General features: G+C 52.0%; 1 protein-coding gene across 1 annotated transcript; it reads right to left on the bottom strand.

Moving 5' to 3' along the window:
* Positions 1-1,027: 1,027 nt before the first annotated feature.
* On the bottom strand, positions 1,028-3,783 carry LOC130538625 (frizzled-8-like). The gene has a single exon (XM_057056423.1). It carries the CDS (start codon positions 3,496-3,498, stop codon positions 1,756-1,758), a length of 1,743 nt encoding a protein of 580 aa, XP_056912403.1. The 5' UTR covers positions 3,499-3,783; the 3' UTR covers positions 1,028-1,755.
* Between the last annotated feature and the right edge of the window lie 23,391 nt (positions 3,784-27,174).

The following is a 27,174-nucleotide window of genomic DNA, read 5'->3' on the forward strand; positions in this document are numbered from 1 at the left end:
CACACAGGAAGTTGCCCTGTCACATGGTTGACAAGCGGCTGCAGATTAATTTGTTCTCATTAAATTGAGCAAACAGGAGCTTCTGTCTCTTAAATGTGATGGGTGCAATTATGGGCTTGACACATGTCAAAGTTGTCACAGCCTGGGTGAGAAGGGACTCGCGGTGAACTTCGAGATGTTCGTTACCCTCCGGCTTTGCCCAGTGAACCTCACACAGCCGAGAACGAGCACCTGAGCTCCCTCTGTGCAACATCTGCATTTAGAAGGTTTTAAATGTCAGAGTTTGCGGTGGTTATTTAAAGTGTAAAAAGTGTTGAACTGCACTACTTTAGTCATATTTTCTCAGCTGCCAGTTACACAACAAAGGTAAACACGTTAATAAACAAGTAATTCAGTGTAAACAGTTTGAAGACGGGGCTTTCTGGGTGGTTTTCATCTATTCTGCCGGACTGTGCCCACGCCGGCCGCTAGGTGGCACCACAGCCCCACTTTCCAGGCGCTTCGGGCACGACTCGGGCTCGTTATTGACCCAGAGATATCACAGTTTTAAATCACACTCGCACAAACGTCACTGCTCCCACAGCAGTGATTTAAGGTGACACTGACGGGTACGCTGCACGCCTGTATTTACGCACGCCTGCGCCCGCAGTAGCACCCAGCACTGCAGCCCTCGGGACGGCTGGCATTGTTCAGACCTGATAAACATGCTAAACAGGCTGAGGTTAACGTTCCAAAATTAGCCCAACAGTGGGTTTAACCGAGGACAAAAGGGCGTTAAACTGAGAGGACCACCTGTAGCGGCCCTTTGCCATTGTGATGCTCCCGAGAGTGCCTGCAGCACCGAGGAGAGGAGGCTAGGAGGAGGGTCGGTGGGCTCGGTGGAGGCTCGGAGGAGGCTCGGTGGGCTCGGAGGAGGGTCGGTGGGCTCGGAGGAGGCTCGGTGGAGGCTCCGGAGCTCCGTCTCACGGCCCAAACTCTGACGCACCAAAGAGTTCCGGCGAGAATGATCAGGATGCACGAGGAAAAGTTCAATATAAACTGTTTTATTCTCAAAATAAATTCTTCTATTGGTGAAAATGATACATATTTACAATCTGGTAGAATTTGATTTACAAAATATACAGCAGATGTACACAAATAATTATATAAATACATATTTCGCGGACCCGTATGAGACAGTTTTAAGGCATTGATTACTGTTAAGTCCATCTCGTACAGAGGAAAGTTTCAGTCTCTCGCCGTGACTCGAAGACGCAGCAGCCCCCCCCAGGGAGGGGGCCGCCGCAGCTACAGCGTGTCACCTATCGACGGGGGGGATCTTGTCCGCTGTACGCATTCAATTAAGCTCAGATAAGACTCTGCATTCTTCGTGCCAGGTGCATTGTTCTCCTGCCGACAGTCTCATTATTTAAATAGAAGCCATTAGGCGCTCATTAATGTGCTAATTACAACACGCTGATGGACAATTCCAACACAATTAGTCGCCCCCTCCCCAGACTAATTCTACTGAAACTCGCGGACGTCATTTGGATAAGGCAAGAAGGAATAGTTTAACACAAAGTTCACATTAGGGGAGTGCTCACAAACGAAGCTTCACCTCAGCCAACAGTTGCTGACTCGCTTCCAACCAACTTAAAGCATTAAAACGAGTCTTCTGGCGCGCGCGTTGTCCCAAAGAGCCGATGCGCGCCGAGTCTTTAGTGTCAAATGACATGAGACGCACTCGACCCCCCCCCCCCCATCCCGGGCCTCCGATCACACCCGGGACAGTGGCATCTGTTTGGGGCAGGAGACGGAGCTGGCCGTCCCCGACCTCCAGGTCAGTCCCGTGCTGACGTCACTGTACATGGAGCCCGCGGAGGCTTTACTCCCCCAGCAGCACCGCGTGCAAAAAGTCCTCCAAGAGTCCAAAGTTTTCCCCGACCAGATCCAGACCCCCGAGGTGATCCCCACCAGGAGGCACATGAAGTATTTCAGCATGAACACGGCGTAGTCCGGCCTGGGCCGGCTCGGCTCCGTCAGACACGTGCAGTTGTGCGTAATTTCCCACGTCTCCCTGTTGTGCTGCTCGTAAAAGTAACAGGCCACGATGACAGTGGCCGGGACGGTGTACAGAACCGTGAAGACGCCTATTCGGATCATGAGCCGCTCCAGCTTGTCGGTCTTGGTGCCCCCCTGCTTGATGACACTCCTGATTCTGAAGAGCGAGACGAAGCCAGCCAGCAGGAACATTGTGCCGATGAACAGGTAGATGACCAGCGGCGCCAGCACGAACCCGCGCAGGTTGTCCAGGTTCTGGTTCCCCACGTAACAAATCCCGGCCACGGAGTCCCCGTCCACCGAGCTCAGGGCCAGCACCGCGATGGACTTCAAGCTGGGGATGAGCCAGGCGGCCAGGTGGAAGTACTGTGCGTAACTGGCGATGGCCTCGTTCCCCCACTTCATGCCGGCGGCGAGAAACCAGGTGAGCGACAGGATGACCCACCAGATGGAGCTGGCCATGCCGAAGAAATAAATGAGCAGGAAGACGATGGTGCAGAGCGCCGGACCCGTGGTTTCGTAATGGATGTGCTCCGCGCCGTGGCCCCGGCTGCACGCCACCTCCTCGTGCCCCGCGATCAGCCGGACGATGTAGCCGGTGGACACGAACATGTAGCAGGCGGAGAGGAAGATGATGGGCCGCTCCGGGTACTTGAACCTGTCCATGTCGATGAGAAACGTCGCCACGGTCGCGAAGGTGGAGATGAAGCACAAGATGGACCACAGTCCGATCCAGAAGGCGGTGAAAGTTCTCTCCTCCTGGGTGAAGAAAGGGTTGTGGCACGGCATGGCACAGTTCGTGATCTGTCCCGTCTTGACGCGGTTGTGCAGCTGGTGTCCGTCGCCGGCCAGGGGCACCATCGGGGCGCGACAGAAGCAGCCCGGCTCACAGGGGGGTGTCGCGGGCTTGTGTTTACCCGGGATGACGCGGCCGCTGCCGGGCTTCTTCCGGGGGTTATACGGCTTCAGGGGTCGGTTGGTCGGCTTCGCCACCACCGGCGCAGCTGTGGTGGTCTGGCTGCGGTTGTCCATGCACAGCGTCTCCTGGTTGCCTTGCTCGGGCAGCAGCTCGCACCTCATCCGGTCCGGCCACGGGAAGCCGTACTGCCTCATGAGCGGAGCGCAGCCAGCTTTGGCCCGCTCGCACACGCACCTGCACGGCGGCAGAGGCTTCTTGTAGTCCTCCAGGCAGATCGGCGTGTACATGCTGCAGAGGAGGAAACGCAGGTCAGGCGAGCACTTGATCTCCACCAGCGGCCAGAACTGGTGCACCTCCAGGCCGGCTTCGTCCTGAGTGTCGTGGTTGAACTGGTTGGGCATGTAGGTGTAATTGTAGCCGATTCCTTTGCAAAGAGGCACGGTGATCTCTTGGCACTGCCGCTCCTTGGCCGCCATGCAGCCCGCTCCGTGCAGGACCAGGATCAACAGCACGCACACGCCCGGGATGCTCTGGTCCATCGTTGCCGCCTGTGCGTGATTCTTCGCCGGAAAAGTGCCAGCGAACTTGCGCTTTGCAAGTCGGCTGCGGCTCGGATTAATCCAGGGATGCTGCTGAAGTCATGCTCGACAGCACCGACGGTCAGTGGTCTGCAGGCTGCGTCTTCAAAATCGAAATAAATATAAAGAACAAGCCCCCAAAAACAAACGCTTTGGCTGCGCTCAGCTGGGATCCTGGCAGTCTCCGCTCTCTCCCTTTGTGTCGCTGCAGCGCCGTGTCTGCTTGTGCACGCTCCGCGGCCGCTGTGCACGCTGCGTTTAATAGTGGAGCGGCGAGGACACGCCCCCCCGCAGGGGCGGGAAGAGAGAAGAAGTCAACCACGGGGGCCCTTCCCTGCCCTGGCTATTTGTTTCAAATGTTCACCCCGCAGGAAGGGCCATAATCGCTCTGGCTCACGCGCGCACGGATATGCTGCACGAGAACGAACATGAGCAGGAGAAGGGCTGCAAACATTTCTCCTAACAACGACACCGACGCGTCTGGAGCGTCTTTGAGCTCTCGGGATTGTTCCCAACAACATCCTGAAACACAGACTGTTCCTGTGTGTGTGTGTGCGTGCACGACTGTTTACAACCCAGAGGCAGAGGGGCAGAATGTGTGTGTTAAGGAGGTTAATGTGTTCTTGTTAGCCCACAGCGGGGGGTTGTCTTAGTCTCCAGGGGGATGGGGGGGGGGGGCTGCTTGTCTTAATGCTGGTGCCAACGTATTACTCAGAGCATGCTGGGCCAGTGATTAATGTGACACACCACTGGGCCAAACAAACACGCCACTCTGTGTGTGTGTGTGTGTGTGTGTGTGTGTGGGCAAACATTTTCCGAGCCTAGCCCAAAGAAAACAAGCTAACACGGGCAGACACACCAATACAAACGCACTAATTAAACTCGTTCACACTTCTTATTGGATTCATCAGCATCAAATGGAGCCGAGGCGGGCCGGCAGACGGGCCGCCCGCTTCCAGCCGCAGGGTTTCGTCCGAACCAATTAGCCTCGAAAGCCAATATTTGCTGAAGGATGCTTCGTCTGACCGGGATGGTCGCTGCGTGGCGTCGAACAACCCTCCAACAAACCGGATGTAATGAGAAAGCTGGCAGATTCCAGATCAGGTCTCCAGGAATGAGGCCACGCCGCCCTCAGGTGACCTTCAGCTGGAGCGACGGGGTCATGGGGTCAGCTATGGAGCGCAGGTGAAACAGGTGCCCGGCTCCTCCCACCAGGGCCCACAGAACAGCACCAGTACCAGCCAGGGTGGAGGCGGTACTGATCAACAGGGCCGATGGTCCCGCCTTGGGCGGCGGGTTTAGGGTTCCGTGGCTCCCTGAATTCCACAATTCCACTCCTCCATCTATCCTCCCTCCTTCCTCCTGGTTCTCCCAGGCTCTCAGTGTTCTTGGTGCACAACAATAAGCTGATGGGGGGGGGGGGGGGGGGTCACAGAGTCACTGGGGCATGCTCTGAAACTTTGTTTGTCTTAATAACGTCCTCATGGGAAGCTCTGCCCCGTTCTCCTCTCAAACTCTGCCATTGTTCTTGTGACGCGCTCCATTTTCGGCCAGAGAAGCAGCCGAGCTTCTCATCCGACCAGGATTTAACGAACAAACCCAAACTTCGTTTGTTTGTGGAGGTTCTGCAGATAGATTCTGGGGCAACGTGACGGTCGGACGACCTTCGCGAAGGACGAAACGGAATCTTCCAGGGATCTGATGGGAACCCTCACGATCTGCTCGTCTTCAGAACAAACATCACGTCTTTGTGTGTCTTTCTGGTGGAGCCAACAACCACCTGACCCAGTTTCGCCGGAGCAAACACCTCCTCGCTATCTTTATGAAGCGGAATTAAATAAATAAAGTGTTACTTTGCTCCCCGGGGCAATTGACTTCATTTAAAACACCGAGAGTGTAATTAGAGCTGACGTATGACTTCACGATAAGACGTGGAGACGCTGTTGACTCTTGAAGATGTTTACGTTCCTCGCGTTTGGACGCCGCCTGTCAGACGCCACCCCCGATCTCAGGGGCAATGTTGCTCCCGCCTAACTGCTCCAGGCTGGCGGAGAACATTCCAAACATCAGGCGAGGAGAAGAACCGGCAAACGTTCCCGTTCGGCGCTGCTGATGAGGCTGCAGGAGAAACGGACGGAGGGACTCTCGTCACTGGGTGGACGTCTCCGGTGTTCTGGGCGCCATCATGGGAAATGAGTTCTGTTCCAGCGTGTGTGGACGTGGCTCCGCTGGTCACCGATGGATGGAGAACTCCCCCCTTCCTTCCTTCCTTCCACAGGTTGGATTCCTCCACAGCTGGTTTACTTTAGGACCCACAACTAATCAGCCTGGGGTAGGATAGCAGGTTCCAGCAGTTAAAGCAGTCGGCCCCCGACGCACACACTCACACACACACACACACACACACACACACACACACACACCACACACACACACACACACACACACACACACCTGACAGTGGTTGTGTTGACAGCCTGTATTGTATTGGTTCACCTTCCTTCCGCTCATTAACCAGAACAAACACTGACACAGAACCCTCCCCCTAATCAGTCAACTGAAAATGACAGCCCCCCCAAAACACACACACACACACACACACACACACTTGGTGACCGAACCACAGAGGAAAGAAGAGATTAAACAACAAGATTCCTCCTTTAATTATAATAGAAGCTGATTAGTGTATTGATCATGTGACACATAAGAGTCTCAGCTGTTTAGCATTTAGCTCTTTGTTAGCTGTGTTTTGGTGCACGAGTGGACAAATTTAATTACTTCCTATGATGTAACTGTCAGGATAGATGAAGATACATTCACTTTATGGTCTTGTTGCACATTTGTTTGAATGATTTTTAACTGCAAAAATCTGTTAAAATGACTTTTTGGAGATATTTTCATAATCGGATTGAGGTTTAAAGCGCCGTCGAATCAGATTCTCTCGTTTTTCTGGAATTATCTGATGACAAAACCAGTTTTGGTCGTCTAAAACTCTGTTAGCTTTGTGCTTCCCAGCCGCTCTGATTCCATGCTAAGCTCTTTGTTCTGCTAAAGGAGGCGTCCATCAGGAAGGCAGACGTATCGATACCGGATCGCTCCGGAACATGGCGACCGACGCCAAACCTAGTCCGCGTCCTGGTCCAGAACCTTGTGCACAGGGAAGCTAATTGAGAGTGAAGCTTATAACAGTGAACATTTCCACTCCTGGGCGGATTAAAGCAGCTGCCAGAATGTGAACATTTGCCCCGGCTCGTCTCCGCGGCCCTCACTAATCCGTCCACGCTGCAGTTTACATTTGGAAGGTGCCAGGTCTGTTCTGAGGGTGTTTCGGAGAACCCTTCTAAACTGCCACTTGTTGGCTGGCGTCATCAAGGCCCCGGGGCGACGGGACGCCTGTTCGGCGCGGCTGCAACTGGAAACAGTCGAGGCACGTTTATAATTCCAGCCTTTCTGGAGCGGCGCTGACGTCGTCTCCGGGGTAAACACGCTCATTTGCTCCGCTCTGGTCCCGCACAGACCCGAGGATTCATTAGCGGCCGTGACGACAGCCTCGGGTCTCGGTTAGCCGCGACTCGTACCTGGTTTTATGAGCAGTTTCACCCCAGGAGGGGGGCACATTGCTGTGGAGGGAGGGAGGGAGGAACGGTGATGAGGTGGGAAACGCGTCCGGGCTGAAAGCCATTAGTGTTCCGCTAATGTTTGGCCTTTTGGAGCGAGACGGGCCGGCCAGAGGTGACACCCTCAGCTTTCCCCATCTGACTGATGCCCCACGTGTGTCGCAAGCCGTTACAACAAATTAGCTGTTGCTAATTCAGTGTGTCGGGCTGCTTAACACACTCTATCAACAGGATGCTGCAGGTTTAATTGGAAGTTCTCTCTTGAGGCGATCGGCACGATCACAGCGGCTCTCACCTGTCTCCAAACATCGGGTTTTAAAAGGGGGATTGAACTCAACTCATTCAGGAGCAACAGACTGTGGCTGAGTCGCAGGAAACACCTGCACAAACTCTATTACCATCCAGCAAACCTCTAAATAAAACACTTGTAATCGCCACATAAGCAGGAAATTGTAGAGTTATATAGCCTGTGTGTGTGTGTGTGTGTGTGTTCAGTGCAAATCTTGGTTAATGTGCAGAAACTGAAGGTTAAGGCTGTGAGTCTTTTACCTCCATCTACGCAGGATCTGTGTGAACTAATACTCTTATTTGCCATTGTTGCGTCATCATGTTCTCTCCCCAGGCCGGTGTAGGCCACGCCCTCCCTGACTCACCTGGCCTGCAGGTGTGTGTGTGTGTGTGTGTGTTCTCCAGGGTTTTGGTTGAATCCACTGTGGACCCACTCTCCCGTGTGGGGTTTCCGTGACCTGGATCCGGGTCTTTTCCCCGACGCGGCGGAGCGGTTTACGGCGGCGCCCTCGAGAAACGGGACCGTTATCTCAACAAGTCGTCCCGGATTTACAACCGTCCAAACGTCTCCCGGTAACCGCCGCTCAAATGGAGCCTTTAACATTCGGGATCAGCTTCCCCAAAAGCACTAAAGCTGGAAGTGTAAATGTTTTAAAAAGAGATAAGTACCCCCCCCCCCCCCTCCCTTCCCTTCCCCCGCCCCCGCCTGCACCTTGTTCTGTCCTTCTTGGGGAATTGAGGCCTTGGCAGGTTTCCCTCATCCCAGTCAGGTCGGCCTTGTCTTTTTTCCCTCCTTTCTTCTGCTGCTAGTAAACCTGTTGGCCCCTCTCACCCCCCCCTCAGAATCCTTGGAGCAGTTAGAAGGCTGGAAAAGCCATTTAGGACGGATATCAGATGATGTGTAATTTGGGCTTAAAATAACATGTTCGCAGCGCAAGAGTCCGAAGGCCTCTGGTATTTACTCGGGGCTTTAAGTGGCCTCGTTTTACTCGTTTTGGTAAAAAGCCGACCAGCGTTTGCACAGACAGGTTAATAAACACGCAGCCACACACGCTCAGGAAGAGACGTCCCACACAAACACACACATCTGCAGGGAGGGTAAACACAGCCAAGCTCATGCACTCTGACACACACACACACACGCATGCACACAAGTATTCCCTGCTAATATTTACCCATGTTAGCCCCTTAAGTAAAAGCTTTTTACACATTTACCCAGACTCAACGCATGCCCGTGCATGAGGAACGACACATCGGAGCCATGTTGTGCGGTAGGAAAAATAGTGCACGTTAAATATTGATTTCTTGGATGGTGTTAATGATGAAAGTGTGTTTCTCCCCTGTCAGGGATTCGTGAGCTCCCAGGGAGCCTCACACATGTGGTCCTGCTCAGGGTGTTGGCGGCGCTCCGAACACAACGTGCACATTCTGGGGGATCGATACATTCCTCGTGAAGGTGAGGAGTTGACCTTGACCCGGGCCAAACTTGGCAACAGCCTCCACGCGGCCCTGCCAACGCCCACCTGCAGCCCCCAATCCTCTGTTTCTCACAGCTACAGTCGATGATCGACGCGTGGATCCGTTTGTACGGTTAAATAATTTATTAAGCTACACAAGAAGAGTTAAGACGGACACACAATCACTCGTGTTGCCCGTCTGCTTCAGCTGCTGCGGATTAAACGGGCTGAATGGCTCTTTAGCTTTAGCTGATTAGCACCTGAGGAGAGAAAAATCACGACAATGACAAACCTCTGCATGTCTACAGGCTCCCTCTGCAGTCTAACGTTAGCTAGACACAACTACATCGGCGAAACGTCGCGCAGGGCCCTAAATTACGAACTTGTGTCACTAACGGTACCGATAAGCTAAACAGCAACACACTGCTAACGTTTCCCCTTCATTGCTGTTGTCACAAAGGTTCCTGGTGTGATTTATTGAAGTAACAGAAAAATAAAGTGATTCCATATATTTAGCCAATCATTAGCGGTAGATAAACATCAACGGCTGCCCTAACGACTACTGGCGTCCAGTAAATGATTACATCACAAGTGCGGGCCGAGCACGTTTTTACGACGGCCTGGTTATCTCCTGGAGAGCGCTATCTACTGAACGGCATTCCTGAAGCCCTGGAGCCGCAGCCCCTGTGCAAACTCCAGCTCTGTCACTCAGCAATGACAAAGCACCAAGTGCAGCATCATTAACCTTAACGCGCCTCAAATCATTGTGACAACAGGTGTGTTCAGCACGGCGGCGGCGCTCATCGGGGCGATAGCGCCGACGGGGACGAACCAATCCAACCCGTGATGGCTCAGATCCCCACAGATTTCTTTATTAGACCCTGAAGCTGTTCGTAGTTGTTAAAAACGTGTATTTCTGCCCCCAAAACCCCCCGAAAAGCCGCTCTTTGTGTGTGAGAAGCCCTGAACTGGGCTCCAAAGGTCACAGACATTGACTCACACAGACACTCCTTCCCTTTCTCTCAGAGCTCTCATGGCACAGACGCTCCAAATTTAGAGACACAGCCCTAAATACATAAAGCCTTTTATGCTGTACGGTCTGCAAACATCTGGTCCTGCCCAGGCAACAACCCACTAATCTGGGGGGGCTGAAGGTAGCTGTGGGGACTCTGCGTGTTGTGGCAGCGCCCTGGAGACTAGGAGGGTTCAAACCGAGAGATAAACAGCGTTTGAAAGGAGACGCAGGCTCAGAGCTTTGTTGGACCCTGATGGATGTCAGGCTTGGCAGAAGCCTTCTGAGGGTAAACTAAGCATTGCTCCTCATGGTGTCTCAGAACCTGGCAGAACCTGGCAGAACCTGGCAGAACCTGGCTGTGAGGGATCACTCGGGTCTGCTCCGGTTCTCCACAGGTGACACCAGCATCTGCATTCAGGTGTTTCTCCACCTGCTGGATGGAAGAAGGAGCAGAGAGAACGTAGACCAGGAGGTCTGCACATGTCCCCCTATATGGTCCGACCATGGACTCTATCCCATAATGTGGGGCTGTTTAACATCTCCAAACTTAAACTTTTAGTTTTTCCACCAATGAATGAGCGGAGAAGACACAAATAATCTTTGATTAAAGTTCTGAAAAAAGTCAAGAGACGACGGAGACGCGACTCCCGTCCCCAGTTTGGCCCAGTCAGACCAGTGTCTGTTGATGCGAGGGGCCGTTTCCATGGCGACCGCCCGCAGCCCCGGTCCACCTGAAACGTTGATCAGAACAGCAGACCGCGGCTGAGCTGGGGGCCGACCTCATCGCTCCCCGCCGAGATCTTTCCACGAGGTGATGAGCAAAACATGTCGGAGCGGCAGATGGAGTTTCCACGTGGACGCCGGCGCCGCCGCCGTGGACGCCGCCACGTAGCGAGGAGCATCTCTGGGGCAGCAGCAGGAGGACGCAGGATTCCCGCGGCAGCGCTCAACCTGCGGCCGCCAGTGGCGAGCGCGGCGTTGGGTTTCGCCGCCGGGCCTCTTTGAGCGGGCTCACAGGGGATGAGCGGAGATCCCGAGTGCTGCGGAGGCACTTATGAAGGACGCACATTGTTGCCAGCCCTGGGGAGAAAACCGAGCTCGCTGGCAACACCGGCGGAATTTCCTACTGCGATGTTATCTCACACAAGACATTTAGCCTCAGCCAAACGAGGGGGGGGCGAGGGGCGGACGAGGGGGACGGGGACAACAGAGGGAGGAGGAGCCCGTCTTCATGGAGGTCAACTCAATGTGCTCATTTACCCCCCCCATGAAGCCAAGACCAGTCGTCTCCATTCACAACACGGAAGTCCCTGATATTGTCGTCATGACGATGATTGGGGATTTTCGAACGAGGACTTTGTGGAACTTTGACTTGAGGGACGATCAACGCTGACGTTTATCTGCTGTCCCAAGCGAATCCCTGCTGTAAACCTGGACCCACGGCTGATAACGGAGCACAAACATCACTCGCTCTGTGGTTGCACGTCCGGAACCTTTGGTCAGGACCTTCGGACTTTGTCCCTTTGAGTTGCTCTTCATTCCGTTCAGACCTTCTTCTCAAAAACTCTCTTTTATTGGCCTGATTTGACTCATTCCACTGTGGTTTTCCATGGATCGAGCTAGCGTGGCGGCTAACGCCCCCTCCACAGACCCCCCAGTTGGTTCTGACACTTCCGCTGGGGCATCAAACCGAATGGCAATGAGGGAACTGGCCGGACCTTTGGACCGCTTTGTTCTGCTGACCTTTGCATTTCAAGATTTCATCCAGCAAGTCTGTTTGAATCCTGCTGTAAATCATCCAAGCGAAGCGGCCGAACGTGTTTACTCTCCTGTTCAAAGGAACAGGTGAGAAATCGGACGCGTTTACAGGAGAAAATGCCCTCGAAACGATCAAAAACGGCATTTTTAATGAGGTCATCGCAGACGTTTGGGCCAAGCCCGGCCTGGAGGATGAGAAAACGTTAAATATCAACAGTGCCGCATAAAAACGATGCTAATAAAACAAGAAGCTCATAAAGGAAATGAGAACATAAACTGCAGCACCTGTCTTATCTCCGAAATGAGCTGCGAGGTGGCAGAAGTGTCGGAATCATATAATGAGTGACAGGAATCACCTGGATTAAAGGGCTCAGTGGTAAACGGGTAAATGTTTGACTCTGGGCAGAAAAGGAATTCAAGGCTTTAAAATGCTGGATAATGATTAGCGAAGCGCCGCCCGTCCCAAAGTCTTTGGATTCAAAGAAAACGCTAACGTTAGCGCGCGTGGAGCCGCCCCCACGGCGTTCGCCTGCTGCAGGAAGTGACAGCGACGCGTGACAGTGATGCCTCATGATGCTCAGACTGGCTCCAGGCTCCATCGCTCTGTCACAGCCAAACTTTCCTCAACTCTGAGATCAAGTTTGAAGGAAAACAGCGCCGACAGAAACTCTCCCAGTCACCAACCACTCGCCCCAGTGCTCCCAGTTAGACTGGCCCTGGCATCGTTGGCCACACCCACTTCTATCAGTGGCTACAGTAAAAAGTGCTCCTGGTTCTAGCGCCCCCTAGTGAAGCACCAGGAGTCTGGACCCTGAAGCACTTTGAGTTAGAACCAACCAGATTTCTTAAAGGTTCCTGGGACCTGAGGCATGGTGGCGGCGACCTTTGACCCCCAACTAAAAGGCGATCTTTCAAAACATCTGATGACGGAGGCTCGCGTGTGTGAAGGAAAACAATTTAAATAAAGTTATGAAACAGGAAAGTAACAATTCAGGCTCTGACAAAAGTCCGAGTTACTCATTAACGGGCAGATTTTGCTTCTATTATTTCACGTTTGGCAGCAGAATCGGCCATAAATGTCGACTGGGAGGTGGCTCGGTTGCACCTGTACGTGAACGAAGGAAGGAAAGAAGGAGGGAAGGAAAGGAGGAGGAAAGGAAAGGAGGGAAAGCTTTCAGGAGTGCAAACATAAGACCTTTATGCAGTAAAGTAATAAATCCTCACAAGTAATTCAATAAAGATGAAACATGTAGAACGACAAACATGATTAACATGATTAAACTGCTGGAGGAAAAGAGGAAAAAAGAACCACCAGATGAAGCAGGAGGAGCCAAACGAAGGGAGAAAGCATTAAAAAGAGATCAAACTCGCCACCGCAGAAGCTCTGGAGACTGAAACGCGCCACTTTTGCACTGTCAGTTCAACGGAGGCAGAAAAACGCAGATCTAAAAATAAACCGCCGTCGTCTTTGCTGTTCGCGACACACTCGGCTCTTCTGACACCGGCGCTGTTTCCCATCAACGCTCATCGGCATATTTCAACACCCTGTTAGCTTCTATCTGCAGGACGCGGAGATTCTGCCTGGAAATCAAGACTCCAGGACCTTCAAGGACCCTCCAGGATCCTTGGCAGGTTAAAACTGGATGGAAATGCAGATGTTGTGCTCCTAAACTCTTGTTCATCCCAGAATATCTCCCCTGTTGTGTCTGTTTCTATGAGTAGATCCTATTTATGGGCTCGATTTGTGACCGTTTGGTGTTTATTAGTTACAGCCGTGACTGTTTGGCTGTTTCAAGGTCACAGACTTTATAGTGCACCCGTCAATAAACTCATTACAAGCACAAACAGCACAATTAAAGATGATGTCCAGATAAAATTGAGTCAGCTGTGAACATTTTATCCGGGCGTTTGGGTTGGCCGGCTCCTCGGGAGGTGGAGCGATGTGATAAAACTGAAGAAAAACCACACGCAGTCGTTCAGGAAATCAAACAAAGCACTTTTTTTACCTCGGTATTAATCCACCCTTAATTAACGAGGCTAGTTAGCATTAGCGGCGGGAAAATGACCGCAGGGCTCAAAACCCGTTAAAAAGAAAACACTATTTTACATGAGAAGATGTAGTTTATTGACTGTGCTCACCAAATTCAATCAATTAGAACCATGAAGAAGGTTTTAAAACCGATACATACATAAATTTTCATGAATAGAGGGTGAGTAACAAGAGTGTTTCTGTATAGCTGCTAGCCTGTAACGACGTGTTGGTAGAAATGAGCATTTTTATTTGCGTAGAAGAAGCTGCGGCGCGTCCCTGGTGTGAGTGGCGTCGCCGTAGCGTTGACGGTGAGGCTGCTGACGTGAATGGATGCTTGTTGCTGCTGCGTCTGCGTGAAGAGGCCCGGTCCGGGTCGACTTAGCCCCGCGACACGCGATAGGGTCCAAATCCAAAGTGGAATGGCTGCAGGCTCCAACCTGCGCTTAAGAGGGTCACCGCTAAACAAAGGGGGTTCAGTTAGTGGCTGAGAGGCTGCACACACTGAAAAGGCCGCGGGGCCGAGGCAGAGCGTGTGTGTGTGTGTGTGTGTGTGTGTGTGTGTGTGTGTGTGTGTGTGTTTCATTCAGCAAACATTTCCAGGAGACAAATAGGCCCCGTTTGTTTAAAATAGCTTATTTTCTAATTTCTGGGACGCATAATCCATCTGAAAACATGAGAAGAATCCAGCTAATAAAAGGATCCATCAGTGCTGCTGTGTGTGTGTGTGTGTGTGTGTGTGTGTGTGTGTGTGTGTGTGTGTGTGTGTGTGTGTGTGTGGGGGGGGGGCATCATGTGATCCACCGATGCATCTACAGTTACCGCGAACGGTTCTGCTTCCCTTCAGACAGCAGTGGCGGCGGCGTCCTGAAGGATGCAGGAGGAAGGATCCCCCTGACGATGCCACCGCTGAGGTATTTACACACACACACACACGCACACACACACACAACGCACACACACACACACACACGGGAAGTGTTAAACGTTCTGCTTGTTCCTGCCGGCGCACGTCGGGATCACATGGTCACATCTCTCCAGTAAACTCCCATCACCTCAAGCTAGTTCACAGCTCCTGCATCAGAAATAAATGATGTGGTATTAAAGGAGTGTGTGTGTGTGTGTGTGTGTGTGTGTGTCTGCTTGTTTAGCCCAGAGCAACAACTGTGACTGTCACTGATTAAATTCCTGCAACAACACAAAGATCTTCCAGTTCTGCTCTTCAGAAATGTGACGCAGCTCATGAATTCCTCCCTGTGTCTCCCACTTTTTCCCACACGGTCCAGAAACGTCGTGAATGTCATCGGATCAAACTTGGCATCTTGATTGGGAACAGGCAAAAAAAACCAACAACCTGTGTTTGACTCTTGTGTGTGTGTGTGTTGTGTGTGTGTGTGTGTGTGTAAAGCTGGGCTGCTGGCGGAGGCGTGTGCTCTGCTGGACCCTTTGTCCCCCCACACCTGCCACCTCTCCTGCCGGGAGGCTTCTTTCACCAAACTTTTCACCGCATGTAAACGCTGGAAATCCCTCCAATAACAGGAGGAGTGACTCGGAACGTTCCCATCCACATCCAGACTCTTGTAGTCCCAGTTAAAACACCTCCCAAACCATTTTGGCAGCGTTCCCCCCCCCCCCCCAAATCAAGGACTAATTCACCTCTCGAGCCAAATGTGAAGTGCCAGGATGGGCTCTCCAGCCCGACTGGCACGCATCGCTCCGCGTCGGGCAGGTTCCCACGCCAAGCGGGCTCAGAAAGTTGAGAAAGTTTCCAGTTTTGTCCTCTGTGTTGTTTCACCTCTGCATCTATTCCCCCCCCCCCCCCTCCGCCTGCCCTCCTCCACCTCCGTCTCCACACGTATAACATGTCATTCTTCATCTTTTGTACCTACGGGCCTCTTTTCCCCATTGAACTCCCCGCCCTCTCCACTCCTTTGGCTCTCCTTTCCCCTCTCAGGGGCCTAATTATAAGCCGGCGTTAAATAAAAACATTTATATTTCTCCCAAAAAAAAAAAAAAGGTTCTCTCTCCGGACAATGAAGGCTTGTGATTCCTCCCTCCCTGCTGCTCCCTCTTTCTGTCTCTTTTTCCGCTGAGTGGCCATTCACCGGGGGTCTTTGTGCCTCTCTGTGATTGGCTGGCTGCAGGACTCCTGGGGGGCAGTAATTGTGTCTCATTAAGTCTTACAGTAGTCGTGAGGAGAGCGGAGCGGGCTGGGAAGTGAGGACTGGGAAGTGAGGGGGAGTTTGCTGCACAAGGCCTCGCAATTAGGAATCCCAGAGAGCTTGAATGGGAGTCCTAATCAGGCCACAATGGCTGGGGCTCCCTGCCTATGAGGCCGAAAAGGAAGTGTTGCCATTGTCCAAACAGGACACACACACACACACACACACACACACACACACACACACACACCTAGCCGGAATGTGCGCGGCACAGTGGAGATGGATGTAAGTGTGGTGGCGTCATCCTGGAGGCCAATTTGGAAAGATTGGGGGACTTAAGAGAGCTTTTCACTGCCACACACACACACACACACACACACACACACACCACACACACACACACACACACACACACACACACACACACACACACTTCCATCCAAGCTTCACCTGAAAGGCTCCTCATTAGAGGCGTTCAGGACGGACCTTTGTTTGCTCATTTGTCGCTGGGATTCCGGCCGCATCCCGACGGAGGAAACGACGGATTTCAACAGCTTCTCCTTTAAACTGACATTTCTCCGCGTCTCCGCGGCAGCGTCTGCAAAAAAACCCCCAAAAAATCCACCTGCCTGCCGCAAACAACAACATCCTGCCGACGTCTGACTGCTAAACGCCACATTTACTGAAAAGTGAAAACTTCGGAATCCTTCTCCTTTTTTTTTATCTCCTAATAGGAGCGGAAAGTGGGTCTCTTTTCCTGCGTTTATCTGTGTGGCGTTCCCAGGAGAAACAGTGGCTACCCCTCCTTATCGTTGTCAGCGCCGAGCGCCGCAGTGGATTATGAAGTGGATTATGCAAATGGATCCCAATATATTCATATTAACAAAGGTTGGGGTTCACGCGCCCGTGCCTGGAATTTCTGAATAGGAAAACACATATTAGAAAGGAAGCGGCTGGAGTGTGTTATCATTTAATGGAAATTAACTGGACGTGTTGTGGCACATTTGTCGAGTTAGCTGCAGTTCTACAGCGGCGCGGTGTCCAATTAGCCCGGCGTGAGTTTTTATTTGGAATTTTGGGTGCTGGAACGGAGATAAGGCCGGAGGTGGTGGAAGCTGTTCTCCAGGTCTTCAGAGCACTTGTAGCCTCTCAGCTGTGACGGTGCGAGTGTGTGTGTGTGTGTGTGTGTGTGTGATGACATCAGCAGGCTGCTGTAACCTTCACCTTTGACCCTGCTCTCTCCTGTGTTTTCGTTGGGTCTCCGTGTGGTCAGGAAGGTGGATTCCTTCCTGTGGATCGGGATCTTCTTCGCTCCGGGCTGCACTGATCCTCGGGTGATTCCATGTAGTTCCGTGGAATCATCAGGAAATCTGAGAGTGTGAAGGGATTTTCCGAGGAATCAACTTGTGTCCCAGTTTGTACTGGCAGCCCCGTCTGGAGCGTGATGAGCCAGGGCGAGCGTGCACGTGTGTCCGTCCTCACCCCCGTGCAACTTTATTATCACCTAAAGCAGGACGGGGAGGTCTCATCGTCCCTCAGATGTGGGATTTCAATCTGCACCTGCTGCTGATAAAACCCACCAGTGTGTGTGTGTGTGTGGTGTGTGTGTGTGTGTGTTGTGTGTGTGTGTGTGTGTGTGTGTGTGTTATCAAGGCAACTAAACTGCTGCCATGTCCACTCAAGGTCACGTCAGTGGGACGTCTGGCTGCAGGAGGACACAATCTCACCCTCTCCGTGTTTCACATTCCCAGCAGTCGCCTTTGTGTCGGCCAGTTCCTCTGACATCACAGCTCTGTGTGTCTCTGTGTGTCTCTGCGTGTCTCTGCGTGTCTCTGCGTGTCTCTGTGTGTCTCTGTGTGTCTCTGTGTGTCTCTGCCTGTCTCTGTGTGTCTCTGTGTGTCTTTGTGTCTCTGTGTCTCTGCGTGTCTCTGTGTGTCCCTGCGTGTCTCTGTGTGTCTCTGCGTGTCTCTGCGTGTCTCTGCGTGTCTCTGTGTGTCTCTGCGTGTCTCTGTGCGTCTCTGTGCGTCTCTGTGTGTCTCTGCGTGTCTCTGTGTGTCTCTGTGTGTCTCTGCATGTCTCTCTGTGTGTCTCTGTGTGTCTCTGTGTGTCTCTGCGTGTCTCTGTGTGTCTGTGTGTCTCTGTGTGTCTCTGCGTCTCTGTGTGTCTCTGTGTGTCTCTGCATGTCTCTCTGTGTCTCTGTGTGTCTCTGTGCATCTCTGTGTGTCTCTGCATGTCTCTCTGTGTGTCTCTGTCTGTCTCTGTGTGTCTCTGCGTCTCTGTGCGTCTCTGTGTGTCTCTGTGTGTCTCTGCATGTCTCTCCGTGTCTCTGTGTGTCTCTGTGTGTCTCTGTGCATCTCTGTGCGTCTCTGCGTGTCTCTGTGTGTCTCTCTGTGTCTCTGTGTGTCTCTGCATGTCTCTCTGTGTGTCTCTGCATGTCTCTCTGTGTCTCTGCATGTCTCTCTGTGTCTCTGCATATCTCTCTGTGTCTCTGCATGTCTCTCTGTGTCTCTGCATGTCTCTGTGTGTCTCTGTGTGTCTCTGTGTGTCTCTCTGTGTGTCTCTCTGTGTGTCTCTCTGTGTGTCTCTCTGTGTCCAGGCTCGGTGCCAGGTCCACAGGACCAGTGGGCCTGGGCCCACTGAGGGAGCGTAATGACGGGTTTCAGCAGCAGGAGTCTCAGGGCGGCTGCAGGGACAAACGTAGCAGCTAATTGGCGCCGTCCCTGGCGGTTGCGTCTCCCGTCACATGACCTAATTGCCAGCAGTAATTACTCTCTGGGTCCCTGTTTGGACAAATAATTAACAGATGTTTGCTGACAAATAGGCAGATTCATGATTCCTTGCAAATCCGGCACCATTGTATTGTTAATTGGACCAAACGTAAGCAGATACCCTGACCCCCCCGTCCCCCCGCCCCGTCCCCCCCGTCCCCCCCGTCCCCTGAATACAATCCTAAACTTCTGAATAAACAGCCACAGGAGTGTTCGCGCTTAAGCCTGGATTGAGTTTCACATTGTTCCGTGGATAGTTTCCTTATTGCAGCCGTCGGTTGGGAAAGAGGCTGAAGCAGGAAGTGCCTTTATTGCCTCATTACTCAGCACGTTATCTACCTGTTTGCCCTGATTTACCCAGCAGCCCCTCTGATCGGCGTCGTGTTTCCACCGAGCAGATCCCATCATGTTAAACACATGAATCATGCGAGCGATGGCCGTCGGCGAGGCTTTCCCACCCTGCCACACAAAGGGGGCTTAGCTGAGTGGCAGCGTGTTCGCAGGCATTGTCCCCTGCCCCCCCACCCCCCACCCCCCGCTGTCAGTCAGTCAAACAATACGATGCAACAACTCCAGCTTTGCCCCCAACCCCCACCCTCTTGACACAGCTCCCCGCCACCCACACGCTGGACACAGGGAGTGGTGACATGTTGTTTTAAGTGAACGTGGACTATTAGTCAACAGCCGAGGCCGCGGTCCGTTTGGGAGGGGCGGCGAGTCGAGACAAGACGAGGCGGCTCTGCTCCCGCAGGCTGCGACACAGACGCAGACGGAGCAGCAAACTGAGGAAGTATCTCTAAACGGGACGCTGGGCTGGCTCCATACCACGGATAACGTCCGCAATAACCAGGACGTTGGTGTTTGAAGTCATCACAATATTCTCCATTTTTAGCTACGTGCAGACGGGGAGGCGTTAATGGGCAATACCAGAACCCACCAGCAGGGGGAACCACTGAGCAGTCGGTCTGGAGGGGAGCTGGGCTGTCGATCGCGCCGTTTCGCTCTGTTTTTATGGCGTCAAAGTTGAAGGAGGCGTGGCCGACGTGCGTTGGATCAATATTTGAAGCTTCCTGCTTTTGTATATTGAGTTTTGAGGCTGTTGCAGATTCTGTGTTGACGCGCTGAAGCTTTGCATCATTCAAAGATCGCAGCTTTCATTCCACCGTACGCGCCTCATTTCAGTCTCTTTTATCCCGTTTCTGCACTGATTAAAGAGCAAAGCTGACGGATGGCGTGTGTATTATGTATGGTCGGACTAAAACGCTGTCACAGTCTTCAGGTCTGCAGCTCCACGATTGATCCGGTCGATAAGAAATCAGCATTCAGCAGCCAGCAGGGGGGTGACTGGGATCAGGAGTGAGGCACAACAACACGGCCTTGTGGGTCCCCGGGGGCTGCGTCTGAGATTTTGGCCCTGGCCTGTTCCAATCAGAAGTGAGCTTGACTGGGCTGACTGACGTCTCTGTGCGGGCCCGGGCATGAACAGCGCCTGCGGCCATGTTGACCGCCAGTCGGGCAGGAGTCAATATGGCTCCAGGCTAAAGCATCTGGGCGGACAGCTAGCTGGCTAGCTCAGACTGCATTCTGCATGTGAAGAATTAATCAGGCGCTCTTCACCAGAATAATAAGCCAGAGAGATCCCAGATCGTCCTGCGTTGGGGGGGACCTGCACGAAGCTCGCGCCGATTTTCCGAGTTTCCCTCTTAAATATGTCTGTTGAATCAATGTGAAATCAAAGGAAACCAGCTGGTTCCTACGGCAGGCTGATGAAAATGCTGCTGTTTACTCCGAAAGCTTCCACCCTCCCATCAAACGCTGCTTCCACGTATTTGCCTGCTTTGTCCCCAATCTGTTAACAGAGGTAATTGATGTGAGACAGGAGAAGGTCCTGCCGAGGACGCCTGTCTGTCCCTGGGTGGACGTCTGCGCGTGCAGAGGGAAAGAAAACACACCTTTTATTCTCATCACCTCATCTGTGACCCGTCTAAAAATGGAATCCTGCTCTCGTCCGTCCAGAACTAAAATACCTGCCACGTGAGGACCGCCTCTGTGGTTCTAACACCGCAGAGTCGCTCCAGGATGAGGATTTAGGGATTTAAGGGGGAGTCGGTGGAAGCCCAAAAGGGTTTGCAGCTCATTTTGTAGCAGTGATGTCAACAGAAATCATGTGAATCTGCAGACAATGTCCTGGTCTCGCTGACTGTGCAGGTCTGGTTTCATCCTCTCAGCTCCTCATGGAACTTGTCTTTCAGCACACAAAACTTTGGACTCATTCAGAAAAACCTTCTGGACTTGATACTTCCCTTAACCGTCACCTGGACCCCACAGCCGCCCTGGAGGGAGGAGAAGGCGTTTGAGAAACCGTTGACCTCCTTTTCTTTGAGCTGTTGGACGTGGAGACGCCACGGCTGCTCCTCGCTCTCGTGCCTGTGGTTTGTTATGGTGGAATGCTAATGAGGCTGAAAGGAACGTCTCCCGTCCGTAGGAAGTCGGGAGACCACCCAGATCTCTTCCCCGTCTCCCTCTTCGCGGCGTAATTACATGGGAGTGACGTGAAAAACGCTGCCTGTGCAAATACAGATTAAATCCTAGACGGGCGCAGCGTGCACACTCAGACGAGCACGTCTTGCTTCCCTTTAATCATCACCTGAAGGTAAAGTTTGGATGATAGCTGTAATGCTGTCTGGAAGGGATTGAGCCATTTGTTAGAAGCGACTTTTGGGCTCAGTTTCCCAGATAATCACGATAATCACATGAAAAACACACAGAAGCTCATTTCCTGTTTCAAAACACCAACGAAGTTAAACTGCAGATTCAAGACGAAGATGAGAAATGATTCAAATGCTTTTAGACTGGAATCCTGCAGCAAAATTAAACCCCATCTGGTCTTTCCAAACCTTCAGAGCTTCCGGTTATTTCCACATGTCGTCCCTGGAACATTCACCCCTGCAATGACCTCATCAGAGCAGGGATCAATATAAAGGAAGTAGCTGTTAGCTTTAGCCGCTAGCAGACATCACAGCACCACCTGTCACAGGTCGAGTCCTGCATGAGCAGGTGCATCATGGGATGTTTTCTGCATGAGTGAACCTTCCAAATGGTCATTGGAAGCTTCCAGGACACAGAAAACGTTAACCAAAAGTTAGATTATTTGGAGTTCCTCAACATTTCCCCACTGTCTGTTACCTGTCAAATCCCTGCAGTTTTATTCTGGAATATTCTGGAAGATTCGCACGTTTACAAGGAGGTCTCCCTCTCACCGCTCGCCCGTCTTCCTGCCACCAAACCCTATATTTGTGTTTAGCCGATCAGATAACCGTGTGTCTGCGCACCAGCGCCGATCCCACAGCCGCTCGGACCGTTCCGCTTCCTTCCTTGAGAAGCTCCAGTGTTTTTGGTTTATAGAAAACACAACTGAAAACAAACAAGGCGTTCAGATGTATGGACAATGCCGGGGCAGCTCGGGAGGGAGCACATTCCTCCCATTTCAGCTAATATTCTGGGAGATTCTGTGCTTAATATAATTAGGGGGAAATAACAGTCTCCCATGTGCGGAAGGGAGTTGGTGACTGGCTGCACGGATGAGTTCGAATATTCCAAAATTCATTCGGTTTCTGTGGGAGTGCAGCTAAATGTGTTTCCCAGAATTCCAAGGCTCAGGTTTGACTGAAATTTCCAGTCACCTTGGTTGGGGTTCAGCTGAGCAGCCCCGACTCTCTGAGCAAACTCACATATTCATTTATGAAATTTCCAGGGAGCGGCTATTAAACAAGCTGCCCGGTGGCTTCCTCAGCGCTTCACCAGATGTGGGGGAGGCCGTTCCTGCAGCGAGGAAGCGTCTTCAGCCTGGATTTGGCCTCCGACAGAGAGAAACTATGATACATGATACTGATGAAGCAAAGGCGACGGCTTGGAATGAAAGTGAGGACAGAAACGACGCTGATCTGTTGACATTATGTCTCCGTGTGAAAAGGCTTCCGAATTCACAGAATAAAAGTCCAGACTCGTATAAATCCCTGACAAATGAGTTGGTTACGGAGGGTCGCATGGATCCCACTCGACATTCGGACTTTTATTGTGTAAGGAAAACTGAAAAGTGGAGAAATCTGGACGGAAGCCACAGCGACGGCAGCAGGAGCCAAGAAAAGAGGGAAAGAAGAAATATAAGCCGGCCTGTCAACACGTCTAAACGGTAGGAAATGATATTGAACTTGATATATGTTTTTAGGAGGAGGAGGAGGAGGAGGGGGAAGAGGAGGATTTTCATGTTCACAATAAAGGTCGTTAAGACAAACGACCCGAGTGGCAGTAAATCAAAGATGATGCTAAAGAGCAATGGCAGCAGGCTGAGACGCTGATGGACCCGTCAGCTCACTGCTAATATTAGACATCACGACTTCTTCATTACAGCCAGGAAGCAGAAAAAGAGCTTCCCGTGGACCGTAATTAAAGGATTCACTCTCGCTCTTCGGTCTAAAAATAAACACTGACAGACTGATGGGGTGGTCAAAAGCAGGAGGAGCTCAGCCCGTCGTCATCGGCCTCCGGCTCTGAGAAGTTTCCTTCGGTCACGTTGGACACGACAAACAGGAGGAAAGCCTGCGATCGTACAGCTGATATATGACCTCCAATCTGTGGTATGGGGGGGGTCAGAGCAGCCCCAGGCTGCAGGTCTCTGACTGTGGGGCGTTACCTGGCAACCGCCGTTGCTAATCTGCAGCTGTGGGCGGAGACAGCAGTCAGGTCACATGTCGTCAGCCTCGATTTAACCTTGAATCCCGACTCTGAAGTCCATGTTTGATCAGCGTGTATCAAACAAGAGCTCCGTGCACCGCTGCTATCGTCTCCTCCCGTCACGCGTCCTTCACCTGCACACCCTCCCCAGCAGAGGCTCAGCAGCAGCTGAGACATGAACATCCTGGACACAAATATGGGCGCTCTTGTCGAGTGATGGAAGGAAAGTAGCAAAGATGTGAAGCTGTGATGTGGCGAGGGCGCACAAATCCAACAGAAGCTCCCTGGTTACATTTCAAAGCCAGAATCTGGAACAAACTGGCACTTGCAACAACCGCCAACAGAGGCTGAACCAGCAGAAGATCCCAGTAATCCACCAGTCAGGGGCCCAGAGTGAGTCAAGGCTCCAATAAAACTCAAAAGAATGATCTAATTCTTGTTTTGATCTGAAATGATTTTTCTTCCTGCTTGGTGATCAACATTGAGGATGCGCGCAAACGTAGGCTAGCTGTTAGCCGTTAGCTTCAAATCTCTTTAAACTGTGTTAATCGGCGAGAGGAACGCCTCATAATGGCAGTCGGGTTTGGTTTTACGATGTATCAGAAAGGTTCTGGCAGACTGGTTTAGATGGTCAATGTTGCTTTTAAAGAGAAAATTCAGTGACGGCAGCATAAAAAGCTGCTGTAACAATACCCACAAATGGAGGGTTTAGTGCTAATATTAGACATCACGACTGCTTTATTCCAGCCAGGAAGAAGAAAAAACTTGCTGTGTACCATAATTAAAGGATTCACTCGCCGGGTTCTGTCTAAAAATAAATGCTAACAGCCTGATAAAATGGATTTCCTCAGAGAATAAAAGTGCGCCGTTGTTTTACACTTGTGGTCTGATGTGTGTGGGAACTAGTCTGCTGCAGGAACCTTTGGAGGAACTGAATTGCTGCCCTCCAGGAGCTAAATTCCAAAGCATTTGTCCAAAGGATTTGAAATCTTTGTTTTTCCAGTGCTGAGCACTTGTGACGGGTGCAGCTGGGGGCTTATTTTGGAGTCGGTACGAGGCCAGATGGACCCGAACGTGCATGCAAGGAAGCAAAGCGGGGCCTCGTCGAGCGTAGAGGTGGAGGGTGGTATCCCGGGGTAACTGGAAGTGGTGAGTCAAAACCACAATGTTTATGCAGGGATATCAGCACAGCTGGAGCAGCTGGAAGTTTAGAGTTTAGCTAAACAAGCCTGCAAGAAGCTGAGCGAGCGAAAGCAGGCTATAAAAAATTAAAGACCATAATAATCACAGTAGCTCCAGCCAGGGGCAAATAACACAGGCTGGTAGTTCCAGGGGCTAAACGTGCCCGTTCCATCCATCCATCCATCGTTCCATCCATCCATCCATCCATCCATCCATCCATCCATCCATCCACCCACCCACCACCCACCCATCCAGCCACCCACCCACCCACCCAGCCACCCACCCACCCACCCAGCCACCCACCCACCCACCCAGCCAGCCAGCCAGCCATCCAGCCAGCCAGCCATCCAGCCAGCCACCCACCCACCCACCCATCCATCCATCCATCCATCCATCCACCCACCACCCACCCATCCACTCATCCATCCATCCATCCATCCACCCACCCACCCACCCATCCATCATCCATCCATCCATCCATCCATCCATCCATCCACCCACCCACCCATCCATTCATCCATTCATCCATCCATCCATCCATCCATCCATCCATCCATCCATCCAGAACCATTTAAACCCGGAGCTGAAACGGTGATTCGGCTCCTTCCTGTTTCCCTGGTCTGGTTGTTGTGTTGCTGTCAGACTGTGAAACCCATTTGCCGCCTGCCTGCATGTAAACACCCGTCCTGCCTCGACAGGTAAAGGCTCCACACCTACGGTGACGACCACGGCGTCGGCACGTCTGGGCCTGGCCTCGGCAGCTCGTTAACCCCGCTTGTTGCGTCCTCGCCGCCGTTTTACCTTCACTGAGCGCAACTCTGCGGCGTCCCTCTGTGCCCGGGGACGTTTCTGTCCTCTCAGCACTAAACTCTGCAACACAACAGTTTACACACAGCAGCAGACCCAGAGTCAGTGGAAATCCAACCCCAGCAGATGTGCAAGGAGCAGCACACCCGCTGACGTCCATATACAAATATAGTGTCATTAAAAAGGTATTGCACAAGTTGCTGCACGCCGGCCAAATACAAGATCCACTGTGTGGCTTGTTTAGTGTCGAGTTGCTACAATAACAGCAGAAGTTGCTGGTAAACAGCCTCAACTGAGTGTTATATCACCCAGAATCCATCGTGTCATTTCATACCCAGAGCTGAGCTTCACCTGCTCCATTTTTACCATTATAGAATAAAAAATTCAATATTCAGAGACACAATACAAGCGCAGCAGCCTCAATAATCTAACGAGATCATCAATAATCTAACGGATCAGCGCTCACAACTGTGATGCTGCGACCCGTCAGACACATTCGCAGGCTCTGATCCCAGAAAATCTCCACTACCTTTGGGTCTGAAGTGGGAGTTGAGCAACAGCGGAGTGTTGGTTCAAGGACGCCGAGTGTGGTGATGATGAATGACGGAAACATTTGTGGGAGAAAAGCGTGAAGGGTGAGGCCACCACATGACAGAGGACCTGCTGGTGGAACGCAAACACTCCTTAGGATCCCAGGATCAACACGCATTTTAAAGAACCACCCATAAAAACGGGAGAGTTTGGATCCACACCAAACACGCCCGCCCGCCTCCGTCTGTCTGCACGTCCAACCGTCCCACCGTTGTCTTCTTAAAAAGGCGTCCCCAGAGGAGTGGACAACTGTCCCCCTCTGCAGCCCGGCTCGTGGGCTCACAGGAGTGGCGAGCAGCTCGGAGAGCCCCCCTCTTCCAGCTGTTGGCCGCTGTCCTGCTGCCAGGAATCCGACTCCGGCATCTGGCCGCTCCGACGGCATCCGGCACTAAATAATGCATCATTTCACTTCCCTCAGTGCGGTGATCCAGTTCAGGACGCAACGATGCCTCCAGCCGGGTGAGAAAAGACTAATTAAAGGAGCGGTGGCCGATAATTAAGGGTCAGGATAAGAAATCGGTGGAGACGGAGGAAACACGAAGCCTCCTTTGAAAGCTGAAACCTGTGATCACGGGAGGAGCTGCGGGTAATAACTGAGGGAATCTGCTTTCATTTTCTGCATCCACATCACAGGTTCCCTTCACAGCTCCTGTCATTATCCTCATGAACTCGGGATCAAGGTCAAGGTGGGAAAACAACGGCAACATGGCCGCCGGAGCCCAACGACGCCATCAGAGGAGAGAAGCCTGTTTATGTGAGACATCACAGGAACTTCCTGTCACTTTCAGGTTCCACATTCTGCGCTTTAATTTTTGATGTTAACTTTTCCTCGGTGAAGTTTTTCCAGAGACAAACCTTTGTTCCGCACGAACGGGCGACCCCCGATGTCTTCTCGGGGTTTGATCGTTAACTTGTGGCTCCGTTTGCTCTGCAGGTGCCTGATGACTGTGATGTGAACACTGCTAATGCTCCGCGTCTGCAGGTTACAGCCGGTTAAAGAAAGACCCAAATCACACAGAGCTGCTGCCCACACGGCCTCTGCTGTCCTCGTTTTTACTCCCCAGTTCAGGTTTTAGCCTCTTTCTGATAAATGGTGGCTTTAAATTGAGCTAGGAGTCGAACGGTGACTCCATTATTGCATATCAGCAAACCTAGTTTTGGTCTCATCCAGCCTTTGAGGACGCTCGCAGGCTCGTGTTGATGTTCTGTTGCTGCCACCGGACGTGATT

The sequence above is a fragment of the Takifugu flavidus genome, chromosome 15 (genome assembly GCF_003711565.1).
Source record: "Takifugu flavidus isolate HTHZ2018 chromosome 15, ASM371156v2, whole genome shotgun sequence".
Taxonomy (NCBI): Eukaryota; Metazoa; Chordata; class Actinopteri; order Tetraodontiformes; family Tetraodontidae; genus Takifugu; species Takifugu flavidus.